Source organism: Oncorhynchus gorbuscha, linkage group LG05 (genome assembly GCF_021184085.1).
Source record: "Oncorhynchus gorbuscha isolate QuinsamMale2020 ecotype Even-year linkage group LG05, OgorEven_v1.0, whole genome shotgun sequence".
Classification (NCBI taxonomy): Eukaryota; Metazoa; Chordata; class Actinopteri; order Salmoniformes; family Salmonidae; genus Oncorhynchus; species Oncorhynchus gorbuscha.
The window spans coordinates 37,109,062-37,136,703 of record NC_060177.1 but is presented as its reverse complement, the minus strand read 5'-3'; the positions used below and the strand labels follow the sequence as shown (position 1 = coordinate 37,136,703).

The 27,642-nt window shown below is 43.8% G+C and overlaps 1 protein-coding gene across 3 annotated transcripts; it reads left to right on the top strand.

The window, feature by feature from the left end:
* Nucleotides 1-15,542: 15,542 nt before the first annotated feature.
* LOC124035914 (transcription factor E2F8-like) lies at nucleotides 15,543-27,348 on the top strand. 3 transcript variants are annotated; one of them, XM_046349801.1, is made up of 15 exons: nucleotides 15,547-15,651; nucleotides 15,751-15,866; nucleotides 16,932-17,007; nucleotides 17,238-17,486; nucleotides 17,580-17,733; nucleotides 17,995-18,309; nucleotides 18,515-18,676; nucleotides 18,912-19,049; nucleotides 19,331-19,525; nucleotides 19,629-19,716; nucleotides 19,845-20,349; nucleotides 20,511-20,780; nucleotides 25,155-25,281; nucleotides 25,437-25,789; nucleotides 26,065-27,348. In XM_046349801.1, exons 3-15 carry the CDS (start codon nucleotides 16,939-16,941, stop codon nucleotides 26,236-26,238), a joined length of 2,799 nt encoding a protein of 932 aa, XP_046205757.1. In that variant the 5' UTR covers nucleotides 15,547-15,651; nucleotides 15,751-15,866; nucleotides 16,932-16,938; the 3' UTR covers nucleotides 26,239-27,348. The 3 variants fall into 3 exon arrangements, with proteins under 3 accessions (XP_046205755.1, XP_046205757.1, XP_046205758.1); XM_046349799.1 differs by having other exon boundaries at nucleotides 15,543-15,866; XM_046349802.1 differs by lacking the exons at nucleotides 15,547-15,651; nucleotides 15,751-15,866 and adding an exon at nucleotides 16,257-16,685.
* The last annotated feature ends 294 nt before the right edge of the window (nucleotides 27,349-27,642 follow it).

Below are 27,642 nucleotides of genomic sequence, written 5' to 3'. Positions count from 1 at the left end.
GGACAGCAAAGTACAGTACAGTAGAGTAGAGAACAAACAGTACAGAACAGTACAATCAGGTAAAGAGAAGTAAGAGTAGAGCTCAGTAGAGTAGAGTACAGTACAATGTACTGTATTGCACTGTACATATCTACCTTAATGTACTCTACTGTACTCCATTCTTCTCTACTGTGGTGTACTGAACATATATACTTTACTGTACTGTGCTGTACTATGGTCCAAACTTCTGAAACATAGACGTTTATGATTGGTTCAGATTTCATCTGGTCCGGATAAGAGAATAGTAAATAGCAAGTGTGTAGAGTAATCCCAAATATGTATATTAAAAAAAGGATATTGCATATTTCTAGCTTTGTGTACCTATTCAGGACACATCACCATTAAGAGATTGGTATTCACATCCATGCATTCATTTCTGTATAGTACAGATCAGGAACCCATGATGTAATTCCGTTACTGTAATTCCATTACCGGATGTAAATACACCTCACCTCCTGTAAGCACATATTTATTTGATTTTTAACACATAGCTGACATCCCATTCTTTCTGCAGAGATATCTTTGAATCTTAATCTCGAAGAAGCTAGTTAACAGAAAACGTGGTTCTCGTAAACAGAACTATGGCCGATTTTACCGTAAGTCTGTTACCAAACTTTGCATCTACACAGCTCTTCCAATAAATGTGCCTTCATGACATTTGCTGTGTAAATTTTTCGAAGTAGCGCCGGTGCACAGAGTTGTATGGTTTGTTAAACTTTGAAATCAATGTTTTTTTTGTTTGGCATACATTCTGAATCAAAGTGCAATTCCCCCCTACTATAGCCTACAACTCTCTCTCTCTCTGACACATATAGGCATACACAGGGGCACACACACACACACACACACACACACACACACACACACACACACACACACACACACACACACACACACACACACACACACACACACACACACACACACACACACACACACACACACACACACACACACACACACACACAGGACAAGTGATAACAGGCCCTCCATCTCTGCAGAACCAGGGGCAAAGTGGGACCTCATTTTGCAGGTAGAGAGGTAGGCCTATAATGGGTGGAGATGTGGATCTGGCCAGGTGCCTTCACCAGCGGCGTCGTGTTGAGGTGTGTTCACACTCCACGAGTAACAAACGATGGACAGAGTGGCCATTTGTCATTCAAGTCCAGGCGGATTCTTATTCAGTGATTTATCTATTGACATGGTTTATTTAATTGACTTATTCAGACCCCCTCAGTTCCATTCTAAGGCTATCCTTACAGACACTAGGCATTCTTCATTTCTCTGCAAGTTTGGGACACAACGGAAAGGAAAGGTAAATAATACATTTTTCTAGCGGCAGAATGTTATGGAACAAGCAGTCTCTCACATTCAGTTAGATACCTTGAGCCCAACTCGGCTTGGCGAGCATCTGTAGAGACACCAAGACAATTTTCCTCATATTTTCATTCTCAGTGAGATGAACTCCAGGTCTGGCCGTGTCCTGTGATGTGAGAATAGAGCTGGTTTACGACCCTCTCAGTCACCTGCTGTCGCTGCTCTGTGTGATTCAGAGGTGAAGAGGTGTGAGAAAACAGAATTTCAGCACACTGAGGATCACCACTGAGGATCATCACTGAGGATCATCTTGGAGAAAAGCTCAATTCTAGGGCCATTTTGAGCAGTTACAGAAACAGCTGTGAGGCAGGTGTAACTTAGTCAGTGTGCAGTGTTTCTCCTATATTCATTTAGCAGTGGTGGCCACCACAGCAAAAAAAAGTATGATGTCATTTTTTGTATATGATATATATATATATATATATATATATATATATATATATATATATATATATATATATATATATATATATATATATACACCCTGAGTAAACAAAACATTAAGAACACCTGATCTTTCCATGACAGACTGACCAGCTGAATCCAGATGAAAGCTATGATCCCCTATTGATGTCCCTTGTTAAATTCACTTCAATCAGTGTAGATGAGACAGGATAAAGAAGGATTTTTAAGTGCCTTTGAACGGGGTATGGCAGTAGGTGCCCGGCGCACTGGTTTGTGTCAAGAACTGCAACACTGCTGGGTTTTTCACGCTCAACAGTTTCCCGTGTGTACCAAGAATGGTCCACCACCCAAAGGACATCCAGCCGAATTGACACAACTGTGGGAAGTATTGAAGTTAACATGGGCCAGTATCCCTGTGGAACGTTTTCAAAACCTTGTAGAGTCCATGCACCGACGAATTGAGACAAAAAAGGGGGGGAGGGTTCCTAATGAAGGTGTTTACTAATGTTTGATATATTCCGTGTATATTTCTGCCAAGACGTGCTTTTAAATAGATAGTCATTGGCTCCCCCCACCCCGCTACCCTTGCCACCACTGCAGAAAAAAAATCTTAGGGGAAACACTGGTAGGTGAACTTAATAGAAGGAGAGAGAAATAGAGGGAGGGCGAGAGGGAAAAATAATGTGTTTGTGTGTGTCAATATACATGCATGTGTCTGTAGACAGTGTATCAGGACACACCAGCATAGGTTGGTGAGGAAATCCCATCCCTTTACAACAGAACAAGGCTACAGCACCTGTTCATCCCCAGACCACCTCTTCACCCCCAGACAGGGATAAGTACCTGGTGTGAGTCAAACAGCCTGGTCCTCACACATCCCTCATACACCCATCTAGGCTAGCAGTGGAAATGGTTGGGAAGATGGTCTGTGGTGCTTTGGTTGGTTAATAGAAAAGCCACAACAAAAATACACTTCACCATATTAACAATTGGGCAATTCCGAGGAAACGCAATTTCAGTAACGGAATCACCTAAAATACAGCGCATTCGGAAAGTACTTTTTCCACATTTTGATTTTAGAATAAAGCTGTAAAGTAACAATCTACACACAATACCCCATAATTACAAAGCAAAAACATGTTTAGAAATCTTTGCAAATGTTTTTTTTTAATTAAAAAAGGAAATATCATATTTCCATAAGTATTCAGATCCTTTATTCAGTGCTTTGCTGAAGCACCTTATTGGGTATGATGCTACATTTGGGGAGTTTCTCCCATTCTTCTCTGCAGATCCTCTCAAGCTCTGTGAAGTTGGATGGGGAGCATCGCTGCACAGCTTTTTTCAGGTCTCTCCAGAGATTTAATTCAGGTTCAAGTCCGAGCTCTGGCTGGGCCACTCAAGGACATTCAGAGACTTGTCCCGAAGCCAATCCTGCATTGTCTTGGCAGTGTGCTTAAGGTCGTTGTCCTGTTGTTAGGTGGACCTTTGCCCCAGTCTGAGGTCCTGAGTGCTCTGGAGCAGGTTTTTAATCAAGGATCTCTCTGTACTTTGCTCCATTCATCTTTCCCTCGATCCTGACTAGTCTCACAGTCCTTGCTGCTGAAAAACATCCCCACAACATGATGCTGCCATCCCCATGCTTCACCGTAGGGATGCTGCCTGGTTTCCTCCAGACTTCACGCTTGGCATTCAGGCCAAAGAGTTCAATCTTCATTTCATCAGAGCAGAGAATCTTGTTTCTCATGGTCAGAGAGTCCTTTAGGTGCCATTTGGCAAACTCCAAGTGGGCTGTCATGTGCCTTTTAATGAGGAGTGGCTTCCGCCTGGCCACTCTACCATAAGGTCTGATTAGTGTAGAAATGGTTGTCCTTCTGGAAGGTTCTCCTATCTCCACTGAGGAACTCTGGAGCTCTGTCAGAGTGACCGTCAGGTTCTTGGTCACTTCCCTGACAAAGACCCTACTCCCCTGAATGTTTTGGTACCCTTACCCGAATCTCTGCCTGGACACAATCCTGTCTCGGAGCTCAATGGACAATTCCTTCGAACTCACGGTTTGTTTTGTTTTTTCAAGGATGATCAATGGAACCAGGATGCACCTGAGCTCAATTTAGAGTCTTATAGCAAAGGGTCTGAATACTTATGTAAACAAGCATTTCGCTCCACCCGCAATAACATCTGCTAAACATGTGTATGTGACCAATAACATTTTATTTGATTAAGGTATTTCTGAGTTTTCATTTTGTATACATTTCCCACAACTCCTTCAAGATGGTTGGAAAAGCATTCCAGGTGAATACCTCATGAAGCTGGTTGAGAGAATGCCAAGCTCTCATCAAGGCAAAGGGTGGCTAACTTTGAAGAATCTAAAATCTAAAATATATTTTGCTTTGTTTTAACACTTTTTTGATTACTACATGATTCCATATGTGTTATTTCATAGTGTTGATGTCTTCACTATTAGTAATATAGTAAATAGTAAAACATAAAGAAAAACCCTTGAATGAGTAGGTGTGTCCAAACTTTTGACTGGTACTGAATATATGCCTTAATTTCTCAAATATAAACTCTTAGCTTTCATTTGACACCCAATTTGACATGCTCCTATGAACTTCAGGTTGTTGCTCATGGGTCCTTTTACATGGAGATGACCAATTACTATTATGCCGTATTTGAATCACACATGTCATTTGACCACTACTAAGCTTTACTGCATTGTGTAAGAGAGTGGTTGAGAAAGACAAGACTGGGTATAGTGAACAAACACACACTGATCTTCTGGAAGGGACCATTGAAACGTCACAGGAACTCAGGAAGTGAAGAAAGGTCATCTGAGCTGTCCTTTCTGTGACAGAGCATGCCCACGTGGATGTGTGAGGAGAGGGGATAGGTTGAGGCCAACCAGCCAATCCCCTGGTCCAGTAACCCACAGCATCCCATCAGCCCTTGCCACCGGGCCTTCACCCACCTTCAGGGCTGTGGAGAGGGGGGGCCTGACAGATGGTGCTGAGGGGCCAACCAGCACCACAGTCCTGACTTGTGCCTCCCCTATCACCAAGCCCCAGCTCCAGTCCCAAACCCAACTCCACCCTCCTCCCCTACCCAAACCCATCAGCCCCAGAGTTCGTCAGTGCCGCCTGGCTGGTCAAACACAGTCCCTCCCCAAAATTGCTCCCCTGTATCCTTTCCTCTTTGCTCGGTGCATCAGCAGCTGCCTGGTCTGTTAGCAAATGTTGCTAGCTTTGTGCTAGCAAAACATGAAAGGACCTCGGCGTATAGAAATGGATACAGGATTTCTATGCCACTGTCGCAAAGGCTGGTCGGTCCAATGACCCACACTCTCTTTGTAAATAAATACTCAAACGGTAAAGGTTTTTTGGGGCTATACAGTAGCTGTTTCTGCAGTAACCACGAGGAGAGGAATAGCCTATTCTCAAAAGATCTGGTTCTGTCCGAGTGAAACGTCAATGACCATTACCCCCAATGGAGGACACTTCAGCTAGGAGAGAACGCCTACTGATGATATCCAACCCAATTATGCAATCTCCTCACTTATTTGCACTGCAGGATCTGCACAGGGGGGATGGGTAGATGAATGGGTGGATAATGGCTACAGTAGGCTCTAAATACAGTAGGCTCTTGTTTACGGTAGGCTCTAAATATTCACACAGGGCTGGCCGTTTGTCATCATGCCTCCCTGATATGAACGTTCAATTAGTTTCAGATAGGAGCAGCCGAGCGCTGTTGACACTCGCGGTCAATCAAAGCTTGTCAGCGACAATTGGCCGCCCTATCAATTCGACATGCCATATCTGGGCTACAAACCAACGTTACAGCTATGTAGTAGTGTGCTGTACAGGAAAGTGAAGGAGACCAATCAAGGACGTGATTACGCGGTCTGATGGATGTCTCAACCTGCGGGTCGAAATACACCGTCAAAGGAACATTTCATCAGTTCACTCTGAGTCGAGAGAGACAGCTCATCATTCAAATCTGATCATATGCACACCGCAAATGATCACTGAGAGGGGACTATGGCCTAAGAGGTGAAGCATATTTCACTGGCGGCGATACCTCACCTGGGTGCTGAATGACAATGACCTCAGCCATATGTCCAGAACGGGGCCACTGGTTCAGCCCTGAGAATATGCAGTCATGAGATATTAAGTGATGCTATCCTTACTGACGGTATCTCTTTCCGTGTGTGTGCCTATAGCATACTACACACTGGTAAAGCAAAGGTAGATCCTTTTCAAAGATCCTCTCTAAAAGAGTGGATCTTACTGCCTTGTGTCCGTTGTAACATACTGGCCCAGGGTCACTTACCCGACTCTAAAGCACTGTTAGAGATATGCACAGTAACTGGGAAACATGACTAACTATTTGGTTGTTCATATACATTCCTGTGTGCTCTTCCGAAATTCATCTCAACATGAAGAGCCCAAGAGGCTCTTGAAAAGACTGTCAAGTAGGAGAATAAACACAAACATGTACGATGTAGGCGTCCCCTCCCACCTCGTTCCATCCCCGACTCTTAGCTCATTAGGCTGCTATTACCCTTCACGTTAGAGTATACAGAGGCACATACGATCAACAACAAACATGTCTCGCTGTCCTGGAAGAGAACACACACTAAACCTGTCTCAAACACGTTTAATGAGCTGTACAATCTAGCCTACAGAGCAGACCAGATGCCTTAGCAAACACAACGAAAGGGTTTGATTGAGCAATCAAGCTGTGTCCAAATACCCATACTTGCGTTCTAAATAGTAGGCTTTTTGGTGAGCAAAAATAGAAAGTTAGCCTTAGAAACCTTGTCTGGACTTTGTGTGTTCATCCAAGAAGCTGGCCTGTGGGCCTCCCAAGTGGCGCAGTGGTCTAAGGCACTGCATCGCAGTACTAGCTGTGCCACTAGAGACTCTGGGTTCGAGCCCAGGCTCCGTAGCAGCCGGCCACGACCGGGCGCAGTGCACGCTGACACGGTCGCCAGGTGTTCGGTGTTTTCATCCGACACATTGGTGAGGCTGGCTTCCGGGTTGGATGGGCATTGTGTCAAGACGCAGTGCGGCTTGGTTGGGTTGTGTTTCACGCGTGGCTCTTGACCTTCCCCTCTCCCGAGTCCGTACGGGAGTTGCAGCCATGAGACTAGACTGTAACTACTATCAATTGGATACCACAAAATTGGGGAGAGAAAAGGGGTGGGAAAAAAAGAAAGAAGCTGGCCTGTATTCTGCTCTTAGAAGTCAGCTCTGCGATAGGGAAAGCCAGCCTATAAACATTAGCTGTACAAACACTCAAAGCTAATATATTATAATAAAGCAACAAAAAAAACATCCTTGTAGAGCAAAATCGTTGGGGGATAATTATATTTTATTACTTTGACACCTGGATTTATTTCATGGAGGTGTTTGACTTTCCATGCTCCTCCATCAAAACGTCTTACTCTAAAGTGCCACCAATATGAAACCATTATACTGTGTCTCTGTTTGCACTATAGGTGACCCAAAGTCAACACCATCTGTGCTTTTTTGCCTTGGTTTGATTTACAGGATCAGTGTTGTACCGTTTCCACAGCAACCCAGCGCCGAGGTCAGAATGTAAATCAAGAGAGACGTTTCTTAATAACCTTGAAGAAACAGGTTTTGTAGAGCCCTCCCCCCCCGAGAGCTCCTTGTGAGGCACAGAAAATGCAAACGTAAACTTCGAACCTCGTTGGTTAAAGATCAGCAAACAGTTCCTTCAACTGCTCTGACGGTTCTCCAATAAACCCGCCAGCCGAGTGCCTTGTGCAAAACACTGAGCTCTCACAGTGTTTGAACCTGCCTTCTCAGGCCTGAAATCCCTCTGATTCAGACTCAACTCACAGGGGCTAAAAGCACAGTGAAAAGACCAGGGTGGATGACACTGAAGTTGAATCTGTGATGGCGCCGCTCCACAGGGTTTAGCTCACTGCAGTAGCTGAGTACAGCAGGTGCCATCCGCGCTTCTCTGAAGCGTTTTTGAAGTCAAAGGGGGATAAAGCAGACAGAACGGTGTGCTTGGAGTTCCTTAAGTCCCATACTTTTCAAGGCCAAGCGCAACCTCAATATTCCATTCAAGCAAACTCTTGCCTTGTCGAGGACCACACACAAACACGCAACCCGCACGGACATCCATGTGCACCCAAACACACACTCACACCGCACATTTGACCACAGTCTAGTAGTAAAAAGTCTTCCCTACATCTAGACTACATCTATGTTTCTCATTGCTACATCCCAAGGACCCCCCCCTAATTCAATGAATGCTAATACATCACATTCCCAACGATCACCCCACAGGATCTCTCTTTAGGCATTGCTTCAGTGGATTAGATGAATGCACTCCCAGTCCTTTCTCATGTAATACTCCGCGATGCCATGTATCCAATGATTGACACTCAATGAACATTAATATTCGGAGGGGTGAGACACATACGCCGAGGCAGAATCTACAAAGTGAACGGAATCCAATTACCTCAACCAGGGGGTAAGTATCTGGTTGTGGATGTGGAGCTCACACAGCCCAGGTTATTGGGGGGACACTGAGGCGTGCTACACAGGAACCAGAAGTAATTCCTCAACAATGGGATCCCACCGCTCACATCGCTCCCTCTGTGCTTTAAATTTATTCAAGACCGCTGATGTCCATTAACCATCTGGCTCTATCTAACAGGCTCCCAGACTACCTAGCCTCCCCGGAGATACCAAAGTGTCTCGTCTCATGGTCGTCTCTTCTCACATTGATGATGTGGCCAGGTTGATGGCTGAGGCAGGCTTAGAGGAAGTATTGGTTTTACAGACAGGATGTGACACACGTCGATACCTCATCAGGCATTCAGGGGACAAAAACACCCATTATGAGCAGAATCACAGGGAATTGCCATAGCAACAACACAGAAATCTAGGCCTCGTTAGCTAGTGCTAAACGTACTAATACACAGTCCATCAGCGCCATTTTTGTTTTCTTATGGTGCTCATTGTGGCACTTAGCATCTGAAAGATGCAGCAGTCTGTAAAATTGGAAAACAGCAGCTGGGATTCCTGTCCCGTCAATTAATATTCATGCTCTAGAAAATCTGAGGTGATGAATTTAAAACACCTGATCAAATCAATAATTTAGTGGGCAGAGAGAAAGATAATAAAGAAGAAAATGCAAAAATAAGCATTCATTTTAACCTCGCCAGTCCTCAGACTGCTGGAGAGAGTGCGGCAATTCCTCAAATATGAAGAGCGTCAAGATCTCTTGCATCCCTATTTTTGGCAAAGAACCAAATTTGCCTGTGGTGGAACTCTTGCTTGCAGTATCCTCCCTAGGGCAGCCATCCTCTCCGGTCTCCCCAGCTGCTCAGAGTATGTGCCACACATTTAGGAAACCAGCCTTGATCAAATGAGAAAGGAAAAAGGGTTCCCCCAAATGAGTTCCTGTTGAAAACGGAGAAGGACAAACACGGAAGAGGGTCTCAAAGACTCAAGACCATTAGTTCAGCATGCCAGAGCCTGAGTGTCTGAGGGTGGGGGGAGGTAATTCAATCCGACTCCACGTCCAGATGAAGAGGAATGCAATCTGAGTCAACACAGAGATTTATTGTGCCCACACAGGATCAGCGTTTGCTGCCTCCCAACCACCCTTCCAGGAGTCATTAGAAGGCGTCGGTGCATGCACACATCACTGGAGATGGTGGTGAGAGACTGACGGGGGCTGTAGCAAGGGGTGGCGGGAGTATTCCATCAGTATTACTGAGAGAAATACTGGGTCCTAGGACTATTCCATACTTAATTAACGTGACAGGAGAGGGGTTGGGTCGACTTGCAACGCATTGACCCATTTGTCCCGGGTCCCACTCTCAACTACATCGTAGATGGAGATTGTTACCAGCTCCATACCCCAGTGAGTTCTACCGCCCATCACCATCACCCTCTGTCAGAGGACCAAGCAGATGGAGGATATGTTTCCCTCCCTCTCCACTTCTACCTAAAAATGCACACAAAACACATGCAGGCACGCACACATTCTAATATCATCGTAGCTATCACAATACAAGTTCCTCTTTTTAAACATGGGGGGGCAGTTGTAAAGCCACCAATGTCGAATGTAATTTTTTTCTGATGTTGGTGGTGCCCAATGCATTTCCATAAAAGGCACACACACGCATCACTACACAAATCAATTGAGCCCCAGTTACAGCGGATGCCACCATTGGCCCAGATGGTATGAGACATCCGCTGCGACAGCCAATCATAAATCACAGCACTTAGGGGTGGGGGGTGCCGCCGGAAAAGGCTCTCTAGCCTTGTCTAAGTATAGTCACGTAAGACAAATCTCAAATTGATATGTCATTATAGATAGGGCCGGGAATTGCCAGGGAGCTCACGATACAATATGATCTTCATACTTACAGTGTCTTCAGAAAGTATTCACACCCCTTGACTTTTTCCACATTTTGTTGTGTTACATTTACATTTAAGTCATTTAGCAGACGCTACAATAGTGCAAAGTATTTTAAGGGGGGGGTGAGAAGGATTACTTTATCCTATCCTAGGTATTCCTTAAAGAGGTGGGGTTTCAGGTGTCTCCGGAAGGTGGTGATTGACTCCGCTGTGTTACAAAGTGGGATTAAAATTGTTTTTGTAAAAAATACTCAATGGAAGAATAATCCTTTACAAATGTTAGAATTGATCAAGTAAAAACACTAATACATAATTAGAAAAGTATTCAACCCCCTGAGTCAATACATGTTAGAATCACCATTGGAAGCGATTACAGCTGTGAGTCTTTCTGGGTAAGTCTCTAAGAGCTTTCCACACCTGGATTGTGCAACATTTGACCATTATTCTTTTCAAAATTCTTCAACCACTGTCAAATTGGTTGTTGATCATTGCTAGACAACAATTTTCAGGTCTTGCCATAGATTTTCAAGGAGATTTAAGTCAAAACTGTAACTCGCCCAGTCAGGAACATTCACTGTCTTCTTGATATGCAACTCCAGAGTAGATTTAGCCTTGTGTTTTAGGTTATGGTCCTGCTGAAAGGTGAATTCATCTCCCAGTGTCTGGTGGAAAGCAGACTGAACCAGGTTTTGCCTGTGCTTAGGAAAAACTGGGGAAAACTCCCCAGTTCTTAACTACAAGCATACCCATAACATGATGCAGCCACCACTATGCTTGAAAATATGGAAAGTGGTTGTCACGACTTCCACCAAAGGTGGTTGGTTCCTCTCCCTGTTCGGGCGGTGCTCGGCGGTCGGCGTCGCCGGCCTTACTAGCCATCACCGATCCATTTTTCCTTTTCCGTTTGTTTTGACTTTGGTTCTTTCACAGCTGGTTTCATTTGCTTTATTACTCTGTGTATAATTACCCCTGTTGCCTGCTTAGGTTTGTGCAGGATTATTCGTTTTAGGTTGGTCGTTGAGGTTGTGCCTCAGTTATTTTCACGTATATACCGTTTGTGTATAAGTTTAAGGGCCGTCGTTTTTCCTCCTTCCGTGAGTAACTGTGTTCTCTTTTGTCGTGGGCGTTCATTTGGTATTGTACCTGCCCCTATTGTTGTGGACTTGTCTATTAAAAGACACTACTTGGACATCTCTGCTCTCCTGCACTTGACTCCTTCACCTACCTCTAAATACAATAACGCAACAGTGGTATTGGATTGGATTTGCTCCAAACATAAAACTTTGTATTCAGGACAAAAAGTTAATTGCTTTGCCAAAGTTTTTGCAGTATTACTTTAGTGCCTTGTTGCAAACAGGATGCACGTTTTGGAATATTTTTTATTCTGTACAGGCTTCCCCTCTTTTCACTTAGTCAATTAGGTTGGTAATTGTGCAGTAACTACAATGTTGCTGATCCATCATCAGTTTTCAATCACAGCCATTAAACTCTGTAACTGTTTTAAAGTCACCATTGACCTCATGGTGAAACCACAGAGAGGTTTCCTTCCTCTGCCAAAAGTGTGCAAAGCTGTAATCAAGACAAAAGGGTGGTTACTTTGAAGAATCTCAAATATAAAATGTATTTTGATTTGTTTAACACTTTTTTGGTTACTACATGATTCCATGTGTGTTATTTAATAGATTTGATGTCTTCACTGTTATTATACAATGTAGAAAATATAAAAAATTAAGAAAAACCCTGAAATGAGTAGGTGTGTCCAAACTTTTGACTGGTACTGTAGTCATAGAAATGTCTATTTAAACACTATTATTGGACACAGAGTGAGTCCATGCAATTTATTATGTGACTTGTTAAGCACATTTTTACTCCTGAATGTATTTAGGCTGGCTGTAATGAAGGGGTTGAATACTGACATGTCAGCTTTTCACTATTAATTAATGTGTAAAAGAAATCTAAAAACACAATTCCACATTGACATTATGTGGTATTGTGTGTAGGCCATTGACACATTAATTTCTTTCAATTTAATCATTTTAAATTCAAAAAGTCAAGTGGTATGAATACTTTCTGAAGGCACTGTAGTATTCCGATTCAATACTGTGATTTTATTGCTATTCCATGGTCCAAACATATTGCTCACCATATATCTGCTGCAGAAATGAGAGCCTTGAGATAACGATCAGTAATGGAAATAAAAGTGCTGAAAACAAATTGGAGAACAAGTTATGAAGGAAAAATACGATATTGTCAAAACGATACGATAGTATATATCGTCAAAAACAATATCGCTATATCTAACTGTAACGATTTCCCCCCCCATCACTATCCTTGGATGCTGTATCATTTTTCCTTTGCAGGATCAGGATACAAGCAACATTCTAGGATACAAACATCAACACTTTCATAAGATTGACATGTGCATGTTCAGACTCAAAATCACAATTTCTTCATGGTTTCTACCCAACAATGCACCTACTGATTTTTTTTGTCATTTCTTCTCAGAGATTTTCTCATGACTTCCTCCGAGCTCAAGTCAAAGGTATAGACAGTTAGCAGAGTTCTGAATGGGAGATTGGGAGGAAAGAGAGGTTTGGTCACTCACCTGTTTCTGGTCTTCCAGACCGTGCATCACAGGTTTCCTCCTCTGGTGCTGCTGCGGGGATGCCTCTGCTCCTGATTCCATTTTCTCTCCCTTCTACAATATCCAACAGTCCCTTCTTTGTTAAAAAATATCCAATCAAATATCCTCTCGCAGAAACAAAGAGAAATACTTATTCCAAAGTCATTCAAACCCGCCACACTTTCATCCAAAATCACTATTGGTCCAAAATCTTTGTGGGAGAAAAAAAAAACACCCAACAAGCTATCTCATGGGGGTATGTCCTGGGTGGAGCTAGCTCAGGGAGTTATGTTGTCACTCCATGGCTCTCAGCTGCAGTTTTGAGGCCACTGAGGCTGACCCAGACTGGGCATCAGGGGATAGGCAGGGGTCCTGAGATCCGGAGCTCCACAACCATGGTGGCCCTCTCTCCTCAAGCTTTCACCCAGAGTGAAAACCTCTAATCTTCTCCCTGGATATGATCATGGCTCCCTATTCCCACAGGGCCAACATTCCTCCATTGTAAAATCAAGAGCCCTCCCTGTAAAGTCTGCTGGATTAACCTGTGATAGTCACCAAACTATTCCATTTGCACAACTGGATGGGTAAAAAAAGATATGTTTAACCAAGCTACCAATTAGACAACACCATGCAACAATATTTAAGAACTCAGTCGGGGTCTCAGAATAGTAGAATACACAATGTACCATTTCGAAATATGGTTATTTTTATGTCCATCACTTACAGTCACTCAATTAGCATGTCAGCAAAAAAATGGATTGGTAAATTAGTGTAGCCAGCTATGTAAATGTATAGTAATCACGGTTGAATTGGCAAAATGAGTAGAATTGTATGAAATTAGTTGTAAAATTGCAAAATCTTCTCTCAGCACCATGGCAAAATATGTAGAATTGCAGAAAGCTTACTTTAAAACTGCAACATTTTCTCTACACCCCATTGCAAAATATGTAGAATTGCAGGAATTTCACAAAAACTTTTTGTTCTCTTTGCATGTGTGAGTGTGGGTACACAGACCTGCAAGCCACTGTGGACACTTGTGATTAGTTCAGATGTTTTTCTGGCCCTCACCCCCATCAAAATGTCCCATGTTATGTTACTTGCAAATGTATATGCTACATGCAATAAATTACTGCTTGAAGTTGTAATTGGTTGGGAATAATACACAATCATCTCAGACAATAAAGTGTCAATGAGATGAATAGATACGTATACGACATTGAATGTAACTGCATAAATGGCTGACAATAACTCAAATAAGGGTTAGTAGGCTACTAACGTGAGGTGTAGGCTCGCTACCTGAGAATGTTATAGAAAAATAAACATAATGCATGAGTTTTCAGGATGAAATGGCAGGTTCTCTGGCTGGAGCTTCATGAAAACCAACAGCGAGAGTTGTATTAGGCAGGTGCATTGGGCGTAGCGTGAGCCGCATACAATAGTTACATAGTGTATTAAACTAACGATTGTAGCTAAATCAGTTATGCAAAGCAAGCCCTCAACAATTTCTGCACATACATTTCCAAATAATAAACATGCAAGAGGCAATATGGATGATGGTATTATCACCCTGCAGACATTCCGATAAGGCAGGTGCTGCATTTCCTTTGCTCTGATATGGGGTCGCTCACCAAAATTAAAGGTGGAAAATAAACTATGGAAAGCTTTTGAAATAGACGTAATCTAACTTAAAATCATAATAAATAGAGTGAATATAAGTAAAGGGTGGGAAGTAGCTACTCACCCAACACATCAGCAGCAGCAACGAATGTAACGTTTCCCTTCAAGGACGAAATGCTCCCTACAGCACATCGCTCGCTTAACGTTACCTTCCCTTCTTTCCCGTTTCCTTCACAGCCAGTGCCTGCTTCGCTTTCCTCAGCAAGGTCCCACTCTCTCCTCGATCGATAACATCACGTCACTGACGAGTGCGCCCAATGCGCCCAGCGTTTTATCCACCAGCACCCCTGCGCCATCCGTTTCCATGGATACTCACAGAAAGAATGATTTTGGGGCCATCTAGCGACATTGTATCGAATGTCTCAAGCCTTAGAGCAAATCTGTGCAAAGTCGACGCACAAAATAAAACACCAATCCCAATGAATCTTTCAAAATGATATTGTTGAAATAAGTTTGAGTATTTTGTGGAGATATATGTATGGTATTTACTTGTATTTCATTCATTTTTATCTCCAACAAATTGAAACAGCATGTTACCGTCTGTGCTAGTATACATGTAGTTTGCATGATATGGTAAGATTTTACAGAATGGCTACACAGATATGGTTACTAGAAACTGTGGTACTATTATATACGTTTATGGGGGTACTTTATATCAGATGATGTTGGTGGCAGCAGCTATAGAAGGAAGGATTCATTATAATGGCTGGAATGGACATTAGAACGGAGTCTAACGTGGTTCCCATATGTCTGAAGTGTTCGACTAAGTTCCAGAAAAACTTTCCAGCTATTATAATGAGCCTGTCCTGCAAAATAGCTCTTCCCAACAGCCACCTCTGCTGTATAGTCGTTTTTTCTTCTTCGACAAAATTAGAGAAACATCAACTATGGGAAGCTGTTGAAATAGATGTAGCCACATTTAACGTTAGCAAAATATTGCACAAAATGTAATTGAGTTTTTTTCTGGCAAGATATCAGGCACCCCCGCCTGTGAGTAGTTGCACAAGGAGGTTGGCTGGCTCTATCCGGTGGCGAAAGTGCTGAATGTATGAAACTAGGCGGGACAAATGAAATGGTCCTGAAATAAACGTATTTTACTCACTTGGGTATAACCACAGGACAAAAGTAATTTTTTCTCTCGTTTTATACCTTTAGTGTGAATTAGCTGACCGCCTGGTTACGAATTTGCATGGGGATATTTACAACATTTCTAAATGTTTCCAGGTAATTAGGATTGTTTTGTAAGCCGAGCACTTTTATCACCGATGCCTTTAGCTGCTTGACTTTTCAAGGGGATGCGAACAAGAATGAGAGGTGTACAAATGTAACCAGTGCTATAGGTAAGTAACTACATATATTTGTGGTCTTTATGGGACTGATCGCCAGTCAGATCTTCACCTTCAGCTAGATAGCTACTGTACTTTACACCATTTGTTGGGAATCATAGTTAACCCACGCCTTACTGTACGTGGCTTGCTGGTCAGCTAGCTATTGCTATCCATATTGCATGGGATCTCGTAAAATGTATGTGCATTTGTAGTTTCTATCATATTTAATACACCTCTTGTGATGTATTAAGGCGCGTATGTGTGACTTAGCAACAACAAAAAAAGTAGTGGTTTTTTGAAGACGTAGCTAGCGAGCCAGCTGATTAGAAACCGGTGCGGTGGTGACATTAACCCGCGCAATAGCTCATTAGCTGGCTAACAAACGAGTTGGAAAGCGATACAATTTTTATTCTGCCAGCCTTTATTAACTTATAACGCTAATTTAAAAAAATTAAAAAATACACTCGTTTATTCATGCGGGCTTGCTTTCGTGCACTAGAAGTCATGTCAAATATCACAAGTTATCCGTGCGTTTCACATTTCAATGTTCCGGGTTGTGTCATTTGGAATGTGTCTGGAACTTCCGCGCCAATATTTTTTTTATTTTAAATTTACCTGCGCGGGACGGTCCGAATTTCCTTGAGGTCATCTCCCGCTTCATTCTTACTGGTTGCTTGTCGCAAATAGGCGTGTTCGTTGAAACAGTTTCGCTTGCTCATTCGATAGTTTAGTGCATGTCATTTACTGCCAAGCATTAACTGTGATATTTTTGGTTCGATTCGATTTTTAAGATTCGTGTAGGTAGTCGAACAAGAGGAACGGTATTATTTGGTAAATGTGATTTTGAATTAGAGGCGTAGCTGCTAGCTATATCATTAGTGTATGTTAACGCTGAATACATGTAATGCGGTTAGGAAACGGGAACTAAAACCTTGAACAGTTTGTGAAACTTAGATTTAAGTGAATCAAATACATTGATCCGCTTGCTAATGTTAACTGTTATTAGTCTAACTAGCTAGACACTGTTTTTTTGTTATATAATATCAGTCTTACATCCTGTGTTTGATTGAAATTTAGGTGGAAAATGTCGAGCACTTTACCCGAATCACAGAATCTGAGCCATAAAACACAAGCCACCACCTCTAATCACAAGGTTAGTCATTTCTAGCTAATTTACATGTTTCTGTTGTTTAAAAAAAATCCAGGTTACTGTTGTTTAAAAATAAAAACAGGTTACTATCTTAGTGTTTATATAGTAGTTCATGTGCTGTATAGCAGATTATGTTTAAGGTATGTTCAAGGGCATTTGACTGACTGTTACATAAACTAACTCTAACCATGACATCCTTAAATACTCTGCTATCTAATTACTTTGTCCAAAAGGGTAATGTCTTTGCAGAGCCACAAGTACTGACAACAACACCAAGGAAAGTATCTACCCAAGGCACTGTGCTAACAGAGATTCAAACCAACATGGGACCCCTTACGACCCCAACTAAAGGAAAGGAAACTGGACCTAGTGAGCCTTGGACTCCAACCTCCAATTTGAAAATGCTGATCAGCGCTGCCAGCCCTGAGATCAGGAACAGAGAGAAAGAGCTGTGTATGGACCCTGAGGGAGGGGATGCCATGGTAAAATAATACACACACACATGAATGAGTCTGCAGCTAAGACCTTAGAAATGTATTGATTGCCTGTTTGATCTATTTCCTTTTCACCCATAGGACCCTGAGCTTGGAGAGGAAGGGGAGAAACAGATCAGCAGAAAAGAGAAGAGTCTGGGTTTGCTCTGTCACAAGTTCCTTGCCCGCTACCCCGATTACCCCAACCCTGCACTCAACAACGACATCAGTCTGGATGATGTTGCCGCAGAGCTTAGTACGTGCTGTTTTACTTCTCTCTCTCCACTGTCTTTAATTCCCACTTCATTTTTTCTCAGAATAGTCGAGCTATATTACCCTTACATTTTCAAATGTAGTTTTTTGAAGAATGCAATAACTACAGCATGTATTCCCTAAGCTTAGGCCTATATGCCGATGCTGTAAATAAGCAGTTACAAACTATAGACAGGCCGTATACAAACAAGACCACTTTACTCCTGTTTATTGAACTCTCATTCGCTCTTCTCTGTCCGAACAGACGTGGAGCGCAGGCGCATCTATGACATCATGAATGTGCTGGAGAGCCTGCACATTGTCAGCCGGCTAGCAAAGAATCGCTACACATGGCACGGACGCGCTAACCTGCCACAGACCCTGGCCAAGTTGCGGCAGGTGGGCGAGGAGCACCGCTACGGGCAACAGATGCAGCAGATCCGCCAGCGCAGCCTGGAAAGGGAGTTTGACTCGGACGGCGACGAGAAGGAGAATGAGGAGGTGGGGGAAGTGCAGGGAGGAGGAGGGGGCCCGAAGGAGATGTTCTTTGTGGAGCTTCCTGGGGTGGAGTTTAAAGCAGGTGAGAGGCCAGGTTGAACCTTGTTTGATTACGAGCTATTAATACAATCTTTTGTAATATGTAGCATGATTGGTCCTGTACTGTAAGGCTTTTGTAGAAGAAAAGGTTTTCCCTGTAGATATTTCTTGTTTTAGTGGGCTGAACGGAGTGACCATGGTCTTGGCTATATAATAACCTTGCTATTATTCACCTGTGTTCTCTCCAGCCTCGGTGAACAGCAGGAAGGACAAGTCTCTGAGGGTGATGAGCCAGAAGTTTGTCATGTTGTTCCTGGTGTCCACGCCTCGGGTGGTCAGTTTGGAGGTGGCTGCCAGGATCCTCATTGGAGAGGACCAGGTGGCTGATCAGGACAAGAGCAAGTTCAAGAGTGAGTGTTGAGTCCATGTGGGCAAAGCAGTCCTTCACGCCTCTGGCACATCCTGTGTTCTTTCAGCAGGTTTCTAGCTTGGACACACAAGCTTTATGGTTAAAAGTTGAGTGTGTAGTTGGCGCGATAAGTAAGATTCTGCACACCGAGATGCTCCAACCAAGTGTGTTAAGACCGTACGGTCTTTATCTGGTGATGAGTCTGTTTGGATGTGTGTGTGTCTGCGTGTTTGCAGCTAAGGTCCGCAGGCTGTATGATATAGCCAACGTGCTGCGGAGCCTGAAGCTGATAGAGAAGGTCCACGTGACCGAGGAAAGGGGGAGGAAGCCAGCCTTTGAATGGACCGGCCCTGAGGACTTCCCCAGTGTGAAGGGTAAGTACTTATCAGAACACAGTTTTCCCAATAATACTTCACTTGAAGGGGTTACCATACATAATAACACTATCACAAGGCTTTTTATAGGCATCACATGTCCTTGATTTCTACATTATATACAAGTACCATGTGCCATTGAAGCTATGCTGAACCTTTGCTATACAACCTAGTGGTTTATATGAGCTTTAAGTCAGAACCATTTAATCTGTAATGGTGCCCAACCTGCCTCTCCCAGTTCACCAGACTAAATCTTGTCTTTTGTTTCAATTCAAACATAGAGACCGCTGACACTACAGCCACTGCCAAGAGGACACTTGAGTCTCGTACCTCCATAGACAACTGTGCCAAAAATCTATTTTCCTCTCCGGGGAGCAAACACAGCTTCACCCGCCACCCCTCCCTCATCAAACTGGCCAAGAGCATCCAGGAAGACCGACGCAAGATCAACTCGGCCCCCACCAGCCCTGTCAAGAGTAAGTCATGGGAGATATCTAGACATTAGTCTGGAAGATGTAGTGTTCAGATGTTTTTACGTGAGAGTTGGGTGTCTAGATTAGCTTCTGTTTTTCTTTTCAGATGATTCCTCGAGCAGCGAGTTCTTTCCCACCAAAATGGCCCAACTAGCGGCAATCTGTAAGATCCAGCTTGACCAGCAATCAAACAAGTAAGTGCTGCCTGATTCTCATTGCAATATCGTATCCTTTAGTCTTCTAAATAAACCAGAAGTATTCTACATTTCCTTAACATCAACTCAGACCGTCAGATGTTACAATGAGTCTTGTCTTGTTCTAGAGTTGTTGACAGGACACCTAAGCCTGCAGTTACTGTGACTGAGGCAGTGCCAGATCATGAACAGAAAGCTGCTAAAAAGCCAGGAGCTCCCCAGCCACCAGTATTAATACCCACAGAACCCCGTGCCAGCACTGTCCACCTCACCCCACAGGCACAGTTCACCCCCCAACCTACTGGGGCAATGTCCTTCCACCCTGCCCAGTGTTCACCCCTCATCCCTGTGCTGCTGCCCCAACTCCAGGGAGGTGGACCCTACGCCATCTATATGCACCACTCCTTCAGGCCACACCCCCTAATCAGGCCTCAGCCAACCAGCCTCGCTGTGCGCTCCATGACCTTCGAGGATAAGACGGGGCGGAGCCCGAGTGATGCCACAGTGCACGGCCACTCGCCTGCTACGAACAACCTGTCAACCAGCAGCCCCTCGGCACTAAAACGTGTGTGTTCAAAGAGACCCTCTGAGGAAAGCCCCTCCAAGGCCAAGAAGATTGACCCCAGCACCAGGGTAAGACCTGTTCTTTACACTGTACCTACTTTGACCAGAATGTGAGGTGACATGTCACTAGCAGAGAACTTTGGCAATGTCATACAAATAAAGAAGCATGTTAAATAGTAATAGCAAAGGTCATACGAAGCTAACCCACCTCTTTCTCTCCTCTCCTCCAGGACACGTCTCCTAAGCTGTGTGAGATCCTCCAGGCTCGTCTGAAGGCGCGTCGCGGGGGACTCCACTCCAACCGTCCCTCGCCCAGGGCCCTCCACATGGACCCTGAGTTTGTCAACACACCTGGGAGCTCCGTGGCCGCCGCAGCCAATCAGACACTGGAGCAGAACCTGGAGACCTTCCTGGAGGAGAAGGTCGTGACCTCAGACAGCGAGGCAGGGCTCACGCCAGTCAGAGCTGTTCCACTGACCCCCCACCACCTACACACAGAGGTAAACACACAAGACATATACACAAAGTAAAACGACACACACACACATAGCTAAAAGACCGATACTGGTGTTAACCGAAAACACTTGGCTTTAGATGCTGTGTGTGAATAGTATCTTTGGATGATGTGCATCTTTCCCTTTTCAAGAAGATTGGATAGGTATCCAGATACATGGGCTCTAAAACAGGACAGATACATTTTACTTTGAAATGATTCGGTTTGATTAGGGAACGATTCTATGCACAACCTTTTGTTGCACGAACACATTCATATAATAAAAAATATACACTGTTCAAAAAAAATAAAGGGAACACTAAAACAACACAATGTAACTCCAAGTCAATCACACTTCTGTGAAATCAAACTGCCCACTTAGGAATCAACACTGATTTACAATACATTTCACATGCTGTTGTGCAAATGGAATAGACAACAGGTGGAAATTATAGGCAATTAGCAAGGTGGTGACCACTTCTCAGTTCCTATGCTTCCTGGCTGATGTTTTGGTCACTTTTGAATGCTGGCGGTGCTTTCACTCTAGTGGTAGCATGAGACTGAGTCTACAACCCACAAGTGGCTCAGGTAGTGGAGCTCATCCAGGATGGGACATCAATGCGAGCTGTGGCAAGAAGGTTTGCTGTGTCTGTCAGCGTAGTGTCCAGAGCATGGAGGTGGTACCAGGAGACAGGCCAGTACATCAGGAGACGTGGAGGAGGCTGTAGGAGGGCAACAACCCAGCAGCAGGACCGCTACCTCCACCTTTGCAAGGAGGAGCACTGCCAGAGCCCTGCAAAATGACCTCCAGCAGGCCACAAATGTGCATGTGTCTGCTCAAACGGTCAGAAACAGACACCATGAGGGCCCAATGTCCACAGGTGGGGATTGTGCTTACAGCCCAACACCGTGCAGGACGTTTGGCATTTGCCAGAGAACACCAAGATTGGCAAATTCGCCACTGGCGCCCTGTGCTCTTCACAGATGAAAGCAGGTTCACACTGAGCACATGTGACAGAGTCTGGAGACGCCGTGGAGAACGTTCTGCTGCCTGCAACATCCTCCAGCATGACCGGTTTGGCGGTGGGTCAGTCATGGTGTGGTGTGGCATTTCTTTGGGGGGCCGCACAGCCCTCCATGTGCTCACCAGAGGTAGCCTGACTGCCATTGGGTACCGAGATGAGATCCTCAGACCCCTTGTGAGACTATATGCTGGTGCGGTTGGCCCTGGTTTCCTCCTAATGCAAGACATTGCTAGACCTCATGTGGCTGGAGTGTGTCAGCAGTCCCTGCAAGAGGAAGGCATTGATGCTATGGTCTGGCCCGCCTGTTCCCCAGACCTGAATCCAATTGAGCACATCTGGGGCATCATGTCTCGCTCCATCCACCAACGCCACATTGCACCACAGACTGTCCAGGAGTTGGCGGATGCTTTAGTCCAGGTCTGGGAGGAGATCCTTCAGGAGACCATCCGCCATCTCATCAGGAGTATAGCCAGGCGTTGTAGGGAGGTCATACAGGCACGTGGAGACCACACACACTACTGAGCCTCATTTTGACTTGTTTTAAGGACATTACATCAAAGTTGGATCAGCCTGTAGTGTGGTTTTCCACTTTAATTTTGAGTGTGACTCCAAATCCAGACCTCTATGGGTTGATAAATTTGATTCCCATTGAAAAATTTTGTGTGATTTTTGTTGTCAGCGCATTCAACTATGTAAAGAAAAAAGTATTTAATAAGAATATTTCATTCATTCAGATCTAGGATGTTATTTTAGTGTTCCCTTTATACACTTGAGCAGTGTATATATTTGTCACCTGCGCCGAATACACCGGGTGTAGTTTTTACCGTGAAATGCTTGCTTACGAGCCCTTCCCAACGATGCAAAGTTTAAAACTAGTAACACGGGAAATAAAATGCACAAGAATGGAGCTATATAGACGGTACCAGATCAATGTGCAGGGGTAATTGATATATATGTACATGAAGGCAGGGTGAAGTGACAAGGCATCAGGATAGATAATAAGAGTAAAATGAAGAACAGAGTAGCAGCAGAATATAATGAGTGTTTGTGTCGGTTTTGCCTTTCAGTGCAGTGTGTGTGTATATATAGGCTAGTGTGTACAGTTGAAGTCAGAAGTTTACATACACTTAGGTTGGAGTCGTTAACTTGTTTTTCAACCACTCCACAAATTTCTTGTTAACAAACTATAGTTTTGGCAAGTCGGTTCGGACATCTACTTTGTGCATGACACAAGTCACTTTTCCAACAATTGTTTACAGACAGATTATTTCACTTATAATTCACTGTATCACAATTTCAGTGGGTCAGAAGTTTACATACACTAAGTTGACTGTGCCTTTAAACAGCTTGGAAAATTCCAGAAAATTATGTCATGGCATTAGAAGCTTCTGATAGGCTAATTGACATCATTTAAGTCAATTGGAGGTGTACCTGTGGATGTATTTCAAGGCCTACCTTCAAACTCAGTGCCCCTTTGCTTGACATCATGGGAAAATCAAAAGTAATCAGCCAAGACTTCAGAAAAGAAAATGTAGACCTCCACAAGTCTGGTTCATCCTTGGAAGAAATTTCCAAACGCCTGAAGGTCCCACGTTCATCTCTACAAACAATAGTATGCCAGTATAAACACCATGGGACCACGCAGCTGTCATACTGCTCAGGAAAGAGACTCGTTCTGTCTCTTAGAGATGAATGAACATTGGTGTGAAAAGTGCAAATCAATCCCAGAACAACAGAAAAGGACCGTGTGAAAATGCTGGAGGAAACGGGTACAAAAATATCTATATCCATAATAAAACGAGTCCTATATCGACATAAGCTGAAAGGCCACTCAGTAAGGAAGAAGCCACTGCTCCAAAACCGCCATTAAGCCAGACTATGGTTTGCAACTGCACATGGGGACAAAGATTGTACTTTTTGGAGAAATGTCCTCTGGTCTGATGAAACAAAAATAGAACTGTTTGGACATAATGACCATCGTTATGTTCGGAGGTTAAAGGAGGAGGCTTGCAAGCTGAAAAACACCAATCCCAACCTTGAAGCACTGGGGTGGCAGCATCATGTTGTGGGGGTGCTTTGCTGCAGGAGGGACTGGTGCACTTCACAAAATAGATGGCATCATGAGGAATTGAAAATTATGTGGATAATTTGAAGGAACCTTTCAAGACATCAGTCAGGAAGTTAAAGCTTGGTCGCAAATGGGTCTTCCAAATGGACAATTACCCCAAGCATACTTCCAAAGTTGTGAAAAAAATGGCTTAAGGACAACAAAGTAAAGGTATTGGAGTGGCCATCACAAAGCCTTGACCTCAAACCTATAGAACATTTGTGGGCAGAACTGAATAGGTGTGTGTGAGCATGGATGCCTACAAACCTGACTCGGTTACACCAGCTCTGTCAGACAGAATGGGCCAAAATTCACCCAACCTATTGTGGTAAGTTTGCTACCTAAAATGTTTGACCTAAGTTATACAATGTAAAGGCAATGCTACCAAACACTAGTTGAGTGTATGTAAACTTTTGACCCACAGGAAATGTGATGAAAGAAATAAAAGCTGAAATTAATCATTCTCTCTACTATTCTGACATTTCTCTTAAAATAAAGTGGTGATCCTAACTGACCTAACTCAGGGAATGTATCAATATATATTGTTTACAGATTAGCTATGACATAGCCAATGAATACATTTCACAACTTTGGAATGTATTTCACCCCCGAGCAACTCTATTTGGAAGGTGTTCCTAATGTTTGGCATACAGATTGTTAAAAGCAAACCTACCAAACCTATTGCTGATGGTGAACCTGAATAATCCAAATGACATCTATTGTACTCTCCTTTCAGCAGGAAAAGCCAGGTGAGAGTTGTCTCTGGTAGTTTACTTTAGTTCTAGTAAAACACTATTCAACAGTGCACCGGTAACAACCTAGCAAATCACATAGGTTGTCACAATCTTAATATCACGCGAGCCATTTTAGTATTTCAATGCTGAAGGTGCCACACAGATTTGCAAGTGACCCAGCACGTGAAGCACGTTTGACGAGGCTACTGATATTGCCTGGAGTTGTTGGGCATGCAAAATGACTTGTCGATCGATGACTGTCAGTTAGATGCAGTTCAACACAAAAGAGAAGAGTGATTTTCGGGAGGTAGAAAGAGCCCCCAACAATTATGAACCAGTGATTTTGTAACGTTTGAATCGATTTTTCTGACCAATGCATGCTACATTTGGATTGGTTTGCGGTCTGCGTACCGACGCACATTTATTCTTAAGCATTTGAATCTGGGACCGATGTATATCTGTGCATCGTTACATCCATAATGCTGTGTTAATGGCTCTCTCTGTGTGTGTTCCAGACTCTGATCCCCACTGGCTACCTGATCCCCATCTCCCAGCAGTCCCCCTTCAGCTACAAAGACATCCACAACCCCGAGAGCAGCAAAGCCTCCACACCCACCTACATCTACCACACACCCACTGCAGGTATACACACCTTTAACATTTATTTGCAGTCTGTACACACACTAACGCAAATTTGAACTACGTCTTTGAGTAAAGCATACTGTATCAGATGACTTAAATCTGGAAATCTGTATCTTATGACTAATTAACATGTCTTTCCCCTCTCTCCTTCCCAGGCTCTAGACCTCCCCCGATCCAGGAGTTGACCCCCACCAGCTTCTCCCTCCACAGGCCTCCCCCTGCCTCGCCCTTCTCTGCCCAGGGGCACCGCTTCCACAGCCCCAGCCCTGCCATTCTCAACTTTACCCTGCAGAACCTGGGCCTCATCCCTGGGCCTGGCTCTGTACCCGCTTGCAGCCCTGGCACTGCCCAAACCCCGGAGCACCCCAGCTCCGTGCCCCTGCCTCCCCACCTGGGCCAGCATCAGAGGGGCGGCATGGTCTTCGTTAAACCCATGTCCCCCGTGCCAGTCCAACACCAGATGACCGGCCCAGACGGGCAACCACTCACGCTAATCAGCCTACAGCAGGTGAGAGGCATACTTTCATACATACATCCACACAAACACTGTTGCACAAACACTGGGTCACACATACAGCATACATACACACACACACAGCCTCAAACCCCAAGCTTAACACACACAGTCAGTCAAACCCCTCCCTAATTGATAATTGTGTGCTGCTGGTTCAGTGCTTGTGTAAATAGCCTCACAGATTATATAATATTATGTGATATTATGTGATGTTGATTGCAAACATCTGCTAACTGACTTCTCTGTTGTCTATTTCTCCTCCTCTTCAGGTGACCACGCCCAAAGGGACGGCCCTCACCCAGCACAGTTTCTTCCACACCCCTGTCTCCCTCTCCCCGCTGGCTACCGTGGTAACCACCAGCCACGGGCACACGGCGCCGACGGGCGCTAAAACCGTTTACATCCCTCAGAGGAAGCTGGAAGTCACCACTGAGGACACCTAAAGACTATGCTGCTACACAACGTGTGTGTGTGTGTTTGTACCAGCCCTTCAATGTGTGTGTCTGTGCATGTCTGCATGGTTTTCTATGGTCTGACTGTCATATTGTTAAGGCGTACTGTAGGTTGAGTGATTTTTATGTTTTAGGGTATGTGATGTCTCCAAATGATTTAATCCAAAACTAGTCCATGGGTTATTGCAGCGTTTCCCAAACTCTACCTCAGGACCCCAAGGGGAGCGTGTTTTGGGTTTTGCACTACACAGCTGATTCCAATGATCAAAAGCTTGATGATTATTTGAATCGGCTGTGTCGTGCTAGGACAAAAACCAAAACGTGCTCCCTTTAGGGTGCCATGGGACCGAGTTTCGGAAGCCCTGGTTTATTCCATTTCTACAGGGGGAAAGACAAAGTATGTGAACTCCATGCAGAAACAGCTGCGTGTCACCGTCAGCTCCAAATATAACTCTGATGGAGAGACCAGCCATGGTAAATACTCTTAACACTGGGGCTTTGAGACACAATATGCCGGATATTACTGTGTAATACTACAGCATACTTTTGATACTGGTTTATGTATGGATTTAAGATTAGGGATCACAGGTGGGTATTAAACTGGTGAGGGGTGTTTTCTGTGTCTAAATAGTGAAACGGTCTGTCTTATTTCGGTTTTGAGGGGTTGTTTGCCAAAATCTAATATGCTGGCTGAGTATTTCCACATTTCTCCAAGAGAAGATGTATTGGAGTTACATTTACATCATCAACGTGCCATAGAGAAGAACAACAACAACTTAACCTCCGTTCACCGGGATGACATTAATATGTGACGGCGGGACTTTAATGACTGAAAAGTATTGTCGATGAACTGTTTTTGTATGTGTAAAATTGGCAAGATTACAATTTTGCACGCTGTACATGTTAATGAACTGTTACCCTTAAAAAGCTGGATTGTATGTGATTCAACTGTAAGGGGTGAATGTATGCGATGGCTTCCTACCTTAGGCAAATCACGTAATTGAAATTGAATCTTAATGTATAAGGAATGGACTTTAAGCATTAAATTCAGCTCAGATGTCCTTGTATATAAAATGGTAAATAAACATATTTTTAAACCGGTTTCTGTTCATGTATTCCTTACTGTCTCCCTCGGTTGATGAATACATGGTCAACGATATGTCGCTGTCCTATAGCATTAGTCTAGAGTATGAATATGATCAAGGTGGTTTCATATCCAACAGTAAATACAGTACATGCCTTCAATTAAAAATACAAACCCGTCTAGCTCTATTTAGTTCTGTGTAGACACCCCTTTAAGATCATGTGACATTCCAGTTACCATCAGCCAGACTATTCCGCTCGGCTACTGTCACCCAGAAGTTTTGGGAAATCTCTTATCAATCATGCTTGTGT